The following is an 11,599-nucleotide window of genomic DNA, read 5'->3' as shown; positions in this document are numbered from 1 at the left end:
CTTTACTCGCCAATTCTTCGGCTTTCCTCGCATTCCCTCACAGAAGCTCAGAGCCGTTTCAGTTACAGTATTAATCTCTTATCCAGCCCTGTGTGAATTATCTTTCCCCAGGATTTTGCTCCCACGATAATGACGGCGCTGATTGTCCCCCCTCTTTCTGAGTAGTGGAGTCCGACCGTACCGCTATGTCCCGACGTGGCCCCTGATCACTTGACAATGACAGACGGCGCTGACCAATCAGCGGGTGCCGTTGATGTTCCCTGCGCTGTGATTGGACGATGTGAGCGGTGACGTACACGGATGCGGAAGAGGGGTTGAGTCGGTGTGAAGCTGCGGCGTGCAGACAGATCAGGGGAGAGGTGAGGGCAGGAGTCCCGGGAAGGTGGGATGAGGAGGCCGGGGGAAGAGCGGGGTGCTGAGGCCCGGGGTAGGGAAAGGAGAAGACTCCGGGGAGGAGCCAGGGTGACTTGGGACGTAATTAGGGGCCCCCAGGATCTGATCATGGGACGGAGAATGGAGGAGGTGATCCGGGAGACTCAGGAGAGGGCTGAGGGGGGCCGGCATGTGCATGCGCGGGGCTCCATGGAGATGATCAGGGTACCGCAGGGGGAGAGGGCTCTGACACTTACCAGGAGCCTCACAGATGAGGACAAGTACTGGGGGAAGGGCAGCAGTAATAAGAGCTTCCTCCAGGAGGCGACAAACCGGGGATGTGCAGGGGAGAGGGGTCCTCGGTGCATTGGATCTGCTGACTGTGCAGGGGAGAGGGGTCCTCAGGGCATTGGATCTGCTGACTGTGCAGGGGAGAGGGGTCCTCGGTGCATTGGATTTGCTGACTGTGTAGGGGAGAGGGGTCCTCGGTGCATTGGATCTGTTGACTGTGCAGGGGAGAGGGGTCCTCGGTGCATTGGATCTGCTGACTGTGCAGGGGAGAGGGGTCCTCGGTGCATTGGATCTGCTGACTGTGCAGGGGAGAGGGGTCCTCGGTGCATTGGATCTGCTGACTGTGCAGGGGAGAGGGGTCCTCTGTGCATTGGATCTGCTGACTGTGCAGGGGAGAGGGGTACTCCGGGTTTTGGATCTGCTGACTATGCTGGGGAGAGGGGTCCTCAGAGCATGGGCGCTGCTGACTGTGCGGGGGAGAAGGGTCTTTGGGGCATTGGATGTGATGACTGTGCGGGGGAGAAGGGTCTTCGGGGCATTGGATGTGATGACTGTGCGGGGGAGAAGGGTCTTCGGGGCATTGGATGTGATGACTGTGCGGGGGAGAAGGGTCTTCGGGGCATTGGATGTGATGACTGTGCGGGGGAGAAGGGTCTTCGGGGCATTGGATGTGATGACTGTGCGGGGGAGAGGGGTCTTCGGGGCATTGGATGTGATGATTGTGCAGGGGAGAGGGGTCTACGGGGCATTGGATGTGATGATTGTGCAGGGGAGAGGGGTCTTCGGGGCATTGGATGTGATGACTGTGCAGGGGAGAGGGGTCTTCGGGGCATTGGATGTGATGACTGGTCAGGGCAGTGGAGTTCTCAGGGCATTGGATCTGCTGACTGTGCAGGACAGTGGAGTTCTCCGGGCATTGGATCTGCTGACTGTGCAGGGGAGAGGGATCCTCAGGGCATTAGATCTGCCGATTGTGCAGGAAAGACAGATCCTCGGGGCATGGGCACTGGTGACTGTGCAGGGGAGAGGTGTCTTATGGGCATGGGCACTGGTGACTGCACAGAGGAGAGGTGCCTTCTGGGCATGGGCACTGGTGATTGTGCATGGGGGGACATCCCTATCTATGTGTATGGGAAGGATGCCAGTGGACCTGGGCATGAATTGTGTACCATGCAGGAAAGGATGGATGTGCCAGACTTGGGTAGTCATGATTCCCTAGTGCTACAGAAACGGAAGAAGAAGAGCAAATCCTCTAAAGAGAATAAGCGCAGCCAGGGTAATGGTGGCTGCACAGGTGGTCACCAGTGCATGCAGGAAAGTAGCTTTCAGGATCTATATAGGGGACAAAGTTTAGAGGAAGAGGATGCGCTGCAGGACACTGGGGGAGAGGGGGGCGTTAGAGACTCTTGGTGGGAATTGAGTAGTAGCAGCACTGAGACCACCGATATAGGGATATCCAGTGTGGATCTGAAAGACCAGGGACAGGAAATTAATGGGAATAAAATACTAATGATTGGGGGCAGTAGTAACCTAGGGGTGATGAAGGGTGCCAGTGAAGAGTGTCCACAATCCAACAGGAGCTATTGGGATGCGTTTAGGAGTCCAGGGAATGGGTGTAGTGGGTCTACCGAGGGTCTTAATATGGAGCAGGGTAACTATCATAGTGCAGACCCCTGTAGGGGACTAGGTAGGTGTGAGAAAGAATGGGACGATGGGATGGAAGAAAAGAATTCCAACCCCATCAATTGCTTGTCACCGGCCCATCAGGTGGGGTCAGCCTCTCACTCCAGTTTGGAAGGACGTGGAACTGGGGAGGAAGCGGGCACCTGGTGTTGGTGCCTTCATCTTTATTTAGGGGATGCTGAAGGGACTCCTCATGTGGAAAGTGATACGGCTGATGATGAGCAGTCCGGAGAGAGTGGGTACTCGATGAGTAGCACTCTACGCGTAGGGGAGCACCCGGACGAAGGAAATGGGGGCGAAGTCGCAAACCTAGAGGATATTCCTGAACCTCTCACTAAAAAAGGAGGGAAACTGGGAGAAACTCCTGAACTTCAGGAATGGGTGAATTGGTGGCAAGGGTGGGCTGGTTCTTGTCGTGCCGTATCTGGTCGTAAAAGGGGGAAACCCTCACAGGCTTGGGGGTGTCTAGAGCAGGCAAGAGGAGACGGACAGAAGCAACAGGATGTCTGGGTGCTGCGAGAATGGGCCAGGAGAGATGGTAGGAAGGGAGGTGGGAATGGGCCACGCGTTTCGGGTAGTGAGGTGTGGGTGCTGCGAGAGCAGGAGGAAGGAAAGCAGAACTCTGCATGGCCCTTAGGAAAGGAGGATGTATGGGTTCCCCGAGAACCCAGAAAACAGAGAAGTGCATATTTCATGTCGGACAGCACCAAGTGGACTCCTCATAGTGGGGTTTCAGATCGAGGGGACCCTTGAGCTGGCGTATGGGGTGATATACCTCATTATAGGAGGAGACACTAAACTGTTATGTGTGCGTGTTGTGCGTGTCTGTCCTTAAAGGGGGTATGGGAGGGTATTGGTGGGGGTGGGCTACTCGTTAATTTGTCACCTTTTGGGGGGGAATAAGACACTTGTAGGGTGCACTTTGATTCACTGTACTAAGCTGATTACTGGTGCTGCTTTCCTTTTTCTATACAAGGTGCTACAACCAGGTGCTATGAGGTGCTGTATACTGCATGCTGACCATTTTGTATCCTCCTGTATGGGGTTAAGAGGAACTATTCCTACCCAGGGTCCTTACCCCCCCATTGGACGGGGCACGTCGAGGCTATTAAGATCTTTGAGTGGGTTAGGGAGGGGATACTTTTTGATAAAATAATATGGTGCTGTTGCCTTTTTTTGTGGCAAACATGACTTCTACCTGTTAAACTATGTGAACAGAGCCAGCAATTCAGGTAAGTGTTATTAACAATATAACATTACCGGCCATAATCTACACTGAGAACCCCTTCGTGGTGCACCCTCTCATCTATCTCATGTAAGACAAGACCCCAGTAACCTGTAATGTTCTAGTCGTTATCTTCTGCCCCTCAGTAATAGAGGACAGTAATGCTGACAGTTTCCTTATGTTGTCCACCCTTGTATAGTAATCACTTTATCCGACTCCGAGAAATAGGGATCTTGGTCCAGATGGCTCCTTCTCTTGCACAGTTTAGTGATCCTCTCTTCCATTACATTGGAGTCCCCAGTTGACCATGTTCCCTTGTCTCCATATGTCCGTCCCCCCATCTTATGGCTTTAGAGATGAGACCCCTATTTACTAGCTATTTCCATGATTCTATCTTTACAGAAAATAAAACTGCGTGACTGTTAACGGTTTGGGTGCCCATCTTGCCATCACCATGAATGCTCTGTCACTCACGCCTCTGTGGTGCCTACTTGTCTTCTCTCTGCTTCCCCCAACTCTAAACGCTAAAGAGGGAAGTAAGAAGTTACAGATTGGTGTGAAGAAGAGAGTGGAGAATTGCCCTATTAAATCTCGGAAAGGGGATACCCTCAACATGCATTACACAGTGAGTACATTCTATTAGTCGCATGCTTGTATTGGATTTCCTCTCTATTTAAAGGGCATCTGTCAGTAGGATTAGCCCTCCTAAGCCGTCTATATGGGCATGTAGGTCATAGGAAGCTGAATAATATGATACCTTGATATCTGCAATCCGATGTCTTATTCCCAAGAAATCCACATTTTTCATAATATGCAAATAAGCTGTTAAGATCTATGGGTTGGACATAGATATCTCTGAGAATCTGCCCTCAGGTTATTTTAAATGAAAGGGGGAGTTACCAGTGTGAGACATGTAATGACTGACAGTCTGCTCTCCTTATCTACATGACTCACACTGGTAACGCCCTGTTTGATTTAAAATAATCTCTGGTGGCAGATTCTCGAGATCTACATCCGGTCCATAGATCTTAACAGCTCATTTATATATTAAGAAAAATGTGGATTACTCTGGAATAAAACATTGGATCACAGATATCGAGTTGTCATTTTATTAAACTTTCTATGACCTACATGGCCATATAGATGGCTTAAGAGGGCTGATCCTACTGACAGATTCTCTTTAAAGAAGTGTTTTATTAGATAACATTTTTTTTTTAATCACTGATTAAAACACAAATTTAAGAAATACTCACTCTCACTAATGTTCTGCTGAACCCATTCTGCTGCTTATTCTGTCCGGATAAGCAAAATCTGCAGCATAATACAGTACCAGCAAAGTTAATCGTGATGCAAACATTTCTTCTACCATTATGTACATTTTTCACTCCTAAATTGATCTTCATTGTGGATTTTAAAATCCATATGTCAAAATTCTTTTGTATGGAAATTATTGCGGTCTTCTCTCTTGCAATGCACAGGGTGAAATTCTCAACAAAATCCGAATGTAACACATGCAGATTTTGATGTTGAAATTTTATGCATAATAGTTGGAAAAAAAATGCTGGCAACAAAGCAGGTGCAGAAAAAATAGCCGAAAAGATACAGGTGCATCTAACTAAATTAGAATATCATCAAAAAGTTAATTTATTTCAGTTCTTCAATATAAAATGTGAAACTCATACAGTGCATTGTGAAAGTATTTGGCCCTCTTGAACTTTTCTACCTTTCGCCACATTTCTGGCTTCAAACATAAAGATATAAATTTCAAATTTTTTGGGGAAGAATCAACAACAAGTGGGACACAATCGTGAAGTGGAACAAAATTTATTGGATGTTTTATACTTTTTTTTAACAAATTAAAAACTGAAAAGTGGGGCGTGCAATATTATTCGGCCCCCTTGAGTTAATACTTTGTAGAGCCACCTTTTGCTGCGATTACAGCTGCAAGTTGCTTGGGGTATGTCTCTATCAGTTTTGCACATTGAGAGGCTGAAATTCTTGCCCATTCTTCCTTGCAAAACAGCTCAAGCTCATTGAGGTTGGATGGAGGGTGTTTGTAAACAGCAGTTTTCAGCTCTTTCCACAGATTCTCGATTGGATTCAGGTCTGGACTTTGACTTGGCCATTCTAACACCTGGATACGTTTATTTTTGAACCATTCCATTGTAGATTTTGCTTTATGTTTGGGATCATTGTCTTGTTGGAAGATAAATCTCCGTCCCAGTCTCAGGTCTTTTGCAGACTCCCAACAGGTTTTCTTCCAGAATGGTCCTGTATTTGGCTCCGTCCATCTTCCCATCAATTTTAAACATCTTCCCTGTCTGAAGAAAAGCAGGCCCAAACCATGATGCTGCCACCACCATGTTTGACAGTGGGGATGGTGTATTGAGGGTGATGAGCTGTGTTGCTTTTACGCCAAAAATATAGTTTTGCATTGTGGCCAAAAAGTTAGATTTTGGTTTCATCTGACCAGATCACCTTATTCCACATGTTTGGTGTGTCTCCCAGGTCGCTTGTGGCAAACTTCAAACGAGACTTTTTATGGATATCTTTGAGAAATGACTTTCTTCTTGCCACTCTTCCATAAAGGCCAGATTTGTGCAGTGTACAACTGATCGTTGTCCTTTGGACAGACCCTCCCACCTCCGCTGTAGATCTCTGCAGTTCATCTAGACAGGTCGCGTGACCTGTCACATGACGATATGACGTCATGGCTGGTCCTTTTACACAACCGCGAGACACCGAGGAGGCCGGGAACCATCGGAAGGTAAGCATAATCTTTATTTTTTACCATTCTTATTCTTCTTTTTTTTTTTTTTTTAACTATTACTTGGTCACTATATAAATCCATGCGGTTGTATGGATTTATATAGTGTGACCAAATTGTCAAGCACTTTTATAAGCAATGCTAAAATCGCTTGGAAAAGCGCTTGATAACCCGCATGCAGAAATTCATGCAAAAACGTTTGACAAACGCTTCTACCTGGCGGGAAAAACGCATGTAAAATCCGCATGCGTTTTTCCTGCCAGGGAGAAGCGGAAAAAATATGCAGCATTTCTGCGTCGTGGGCACATAGTCTGAGACTATCACAGAGCAGGTGCATTTATACGGAGACTTGATTACACACAGGTGGATTCTATTTATCATTACCAGTCATTTAGGACAACATTGGATCCTTCAGAGATCCTCACTGAACTTCTGGAGTGAAAGTAAAGGGGCCGAATAATATTGCACGCCCCACTTTTCAGTTTTTAATTTGTTAAAGTTTAAAATATCCAATAAATTTCGTTCCACTTCATGATTGTGTCCCACTTGTTGTTGATTCTTCCCCAAAAAATTAGAATTTTATATCTTTGTTTGAAGGCAGAAATGTGGCAAAAGCTAGAAAAGTTCAAGGGGGTCAAATACTTTCACAAGGCACTGTATATTATATAGTCATTACAGAGTGATCTATTTCCAGTGTTTATTTCTGTTAATGTTGATGATTATGGCTTACAGCCAATGAAAACACTAAAGTCATTATCTCAGTAAATTAGAATACTTTATAACAACAGCTTGAAAAATGTTTTTAAAATCCAAAATGTTGTCCTACTGAAATGTATGTTCAGTAAATGCCCTCAATACTTGGTCGGGGCTCCTTTTGCATCAATTACTGCATCAATGCGGCAATGTGGCATAGAGGCGATCAGCCTGTGGCAGTGCTGAGGTGTTATGGAAGCCCAGGTGGCTTTGATAGCAGCCTTCAGCTCGTCTGCATTGTTGGGTCTGGTGTCTCTCATCTTCCTCTTGACAATACCCCATAGATTCTCTATAATAGATTCTCAATGGGGTTAAGCTCAGGCGAGTTTGCTGCCAATCAAGCACAGTGATACTGTTGTGTGTAAACCAGGTATTGGTACTTTTGGCAGTGTGGACAGGGGCCAAGTCCTGCTGGAGAATGACATTTCCATCTCCAATAAGCTTGTCGGCAGAGGGAAGCATGAAGTGCTGTAAAATGTCCTGGTAGACGGCTGCGCTGACTTTGGTCTTGATAAAACACAGTGGACCTACACCAGCAGATGACATGGCTCCCCAAACCATCACTGATTGTGGAAACGTCACACTAGACCTCAAGGTGCTTGGATTGTGTCCTCTCCCCTCTTCCTCCAGACTCTGGGACCTTGTGGAGTGTGTCAGTGACTGCCTTCTGGACATCTGTCAAGTCAGCAGTCTTCCCCATGATTGTGGAGCCTACTGAAACAGACTAAGGGAACTTTTTAAACTCTTAGGAAGCCTTTGCAGGTGTTTTTTGTTAATTATTTAAATTTACTGAGATAATGACCTTTGTGTTTTCATTGGTTGTAAGCCATAATCAACATTAACAGAAATAAACGCTTGAAATAGATCACTCTGTGTGTAATGACTCTATATAATATGAGTTTCACTTTTTGTATTGAAGAACTGAAATAAATTAACTTTTTTGATGATATTCTAATTTAGTGAGATGCACTTGTACATCAAACACTTTAGGAAAAACTTTGCTGGCGATTTCCTGAAGCGTCTTCTTGCTTGAATACCTTGGTAGGTACTTGTACCTAAAGTGAACCAGTGTTGGTTCTGATTTTCTCGGATGTGAAGAGGATGGGGAAAACATGTTTATCTCCATTCTGTCGGTCCGTGAAAATTGAATTGAATTGAGTGCAGTCCTTTTTTTTTTTTTTCCCACGGACTGATTGGCTTGTATGGCCGATTACAATCCGAAAAAAAATGCTTGTATCAAATACGGAGGTAATACACCATGAAAGGTGAGTGTACACCACAGCACTTTATTTACACCCCCCAACACTGAAATTGTAACACCAAGAAGGAAGAGTCATGGAATTATAGAAATCACAGGATGGGTAGATCTGTTACTGATGATGACTAACTGGAAACAACACTTTCAAAATATCTTGATTTATTTAGTATCTGGTATGAGCGCCACTCCCAGAAATCCCCGCACTTACAGCTTTAGCTGTGTGGTCTAAACTTGCTATCATGGTCTTCAGCATCTCCAGACTTGTCTTCCATCGAGCACATCTGGGACGTCATTGGTCAGCAGTGGACCTTGATGATTTCCCCAAGTGCATTCAGTGCGGCAGAACATTGCTCAGAGTGATTTCTGCACACAGTGCATTCCCATCTCCAAGACACTATCCCAATATGTAGTAGGTGTAGTAATAATAATATTAGCAAATATCTCCCAATTAGAAATGTAGTATAGTTCTTCTGATTTGCTATGTCGCTTACCCCATGTACTGGGTATTGCAGTAGCTTAGGTATCCATGGTTACGACCACTAACAACTAACTGTCACTATATGAGTGGTCGTAACCATGGATTTCTACGCTACTGAAATGCCATGCATATGGGGTAAGCGACATAGCGAATCAGAAGAACTAAATTACATTTCTAATTGGAGGTATTTGCTAATATTATTATTACACCTAATACATATTAGGATATGATCTTGGATATGGGAATACCCTTTTAAGTCTTACATTTGCCCTTAAACCTCACTTTCAAGCAAAGGCTCGCACACAACCAGTAATACTAATAGGCCGAGGTGTGCAGAATTCACGGCAAGAGCTTGTGGTCTTAAATGGTTATTCCTATTATATAAATCCTAAAATAATGAAAGTAGTAAAATGCGATCAATTTCCAAATCTGCTCGCTGCTCCGGATGTCGCCCCCCTGAGAACACGCGCATCAGAGGCTTTTGCCTCCCTGGTTGCCCGTGGATACGTCCTGTGGTGCTTTCATGACAGGTCGCACATGCTCAGTAGACACCTGCTCTTCTTCTATATTGGTATCTTTTTCTTACATTGTAATGAAACAGCGTGTGATTGCACCGTCCTCACTGCACAGGGTGGACATTGGCATTGTGAGGCACAGCCCTGCTCCTCGCTGACTGCGCTGCTCGGCCGTGTGACACACCAAGCAGAACCAGAGCAGACGTGGCAGACGAGAATGTTTTTTCTCAGAAAAATGTGAATATTTCCGTCCATGTGTGTGATATAATGGCCGCCTCCTGCCTATAAATACAACCGGGCCTTTATCTCTACTGTCTGAAGGAGAAACTAGCTTTGTTGTCAAAAGCAACCAATCAGAGCTCAGCTTTCATTTTTTAAACAGCTCTGGTAAAATGAAAGCTTTGCTGTGATTGGTTGCTATGGGCAACACAAACAGGTTTTGGAGCCAGGAGAGGAAATCTAGGGGATATACAGACAGAATTGAAGGGCAGACAGTTAGAAACATTTACACAGGGTGCTGGTGATAGACAAGAGTGATATTTTATTTTGAGCTGACTGAGAGGATAAAAGTTAGTTTTATACATACCGACACTATTTACATATTTGGAGGTGACGGGTTTCCTTTAATATTACCCTATCTGTGCGTTTGGGGAGAGCAGGAGTCTGGAGAAGAAGCAGGTGCCTGTGGGAAATGTAGTTTACAGTGGTCACATGGGCAGCACTGAAGGACCGCCCACTTGACTCTGAGCAGATATCCACAAATATGGAGGAGCTGGAGCCAGTAAAAGATGTAAGGAATTAGCCAGGGAGAATCAGAAATCATGGTTAGGGTTAGGTACATTCACATACATTCAGTGACTTGGTTGGCGCTTGCATCCGAAGCCCCCATAAAACAGCAATCAGCTTATGTGCTGATGGGGTCATTGACTATAATGATTCAGACGGAGTCAGGGTGCTCTTGTATTGTAGAGGGGCACTTACTTATGAGCCGGTATTAGACCGCAAGGAGTTAAAAAAAAATTATGGATTTCAGAATAACCCCTTTAAGAGAAGAGTTCTGCAAGTTTGTCCTTATAACTATAAATTGCACTCCAAACTGCTTTTTGCTGCCAAAATCTAATTTTTTTTTATTTTACGATATGCCTTATATTCCATATATAAAAAAATCAAATTTATACACCCCACCTTACTGCAATTTTGCAGCGTTTATGAGCAAAAATTGGACAAAAATCAAATTTTGTTGAATTTTGCAACTAAAGTACGATCCAGTATGTAATTAAAATTCATTCAGCATAAAGGAAAAAAACAAACAAACGTGGGGTTCATACACAACACACTGGTGTCACCGACCCATGTGTTAGAGAGAGGCCAAAAACGTGCAGAAATGCACCAAGCATGCAAGTTAAATTGTGGATTGTATATGTATGTAATTTCCTCCTGTACAAACACTATCTCTAATCCATAATCACAGAAGCCTAAACCTGATCTCATTTGTGTAATACTACTAACCTTTTTCTTTCTTTTTTTTTTTATTTAACTAATTGGAAACAGTCATTGATTGTGACAGTCGGTCAATGACCATGTAATTTTGTGTTTCAAATCTGTTCGTTCCATCAGAAATATATGCGGCGTTCCTTCCTTGTGTGTAATGAATGTCTCTAGAGAAGCGATAGGCTAATTTCTATGATGAAGATCAGACACAGATCGGCTAGGGACAGCGTAAACTTTATTGATGCTTGTGTATTGCGGAATTGCCATAGAAGCAGATGCCCTTTTCACTCTTCAGACTAACAGATGAAAAGAACCTAGGGTAAAAAACAAAATAAGCACATACCCTGCAGTAAGTAAATAATAGAACATGTAAATAACATAGGGGACTTGGGTAACACTATTTTGATCGAAAAAGCCAGCCCACCACGACAAGGTGACCCAATGAGGATGGACCCTAACTCCTTGTAGTAGACCTCAATGCAGACGGGGGCAGAGCGAGACCCCCAACCTGACTGTTTAAACACCTGCCAGGAAAGCTAAATACGCAGCCCAAAAAGGGGGAAGCCACGTTCCAGTATGTACAAAGTAAAAAAAAAAAAAAAACTAAAGCGTAATTCCCTCAAATTTTTGGAAAAAACTGCGCAGTAGCTTTTGCAGATTTATCTGGGCAAGTGGGCGTCCACGCATTAGGGGAGACGTTCTGATCAGACACAAACAAAAGGGGGGCCTTAGCCTTCCGGATTGTAGAAGGTATTACATGGCCGCA

The 11,599-nt window shown here is 44.9% G+C and overlaps 1 protein-coding gene across 1 annotated transcript in view; it reads left to right on the top strand.

Moving 5' to 3' along the window:
* Nucleotides 1-202: 202 nt before the first annotated feature.
* Nucleotides 203-11,599, top strand: part of FKBP2 (FKBP prolyl isomerase 2) — a 30,136-nt gene continuing 18,739 nt past the window's right edge. Inside the window, exons 1-2 of the mRNA XM_073658515.1 lie at nucleotides 203-359; nucleotides 3,974-4,196. Coding sequence (XP_073514616.1) covers nucleotides 4,026-4,196 — 171 coding nt within the window. The 5' untranslated portion in view covers nucleotides 203-359; nucleotides 3,974-4,025. The remainder of the gene's footprint in view (nucleotides 360-3,973; nucleotides 4,197-11,599) is intronic.

The sequence above is a fragment of the Phyllobates terribilis genome, unplaced genomic scaffold (genome assembly GCF_046119375.1).
Source record: "Phyllobates terribilis strain yellow unplaced genomic scaffold, ASM4611937v1 Scaffold_13__5_contigs__length_258822181, whole genome shotgun sequence".
NCBI lineage: Eukaryota > Metazoa > Chordata > Amphibia > Anura > Dendrobatidae > Phyllobates > Phyllobates terribilis.
Note: the sequence above shows the minus strand (reverse complement) of the source record. Positions and strands in the feature narration are given on the sequence as shown.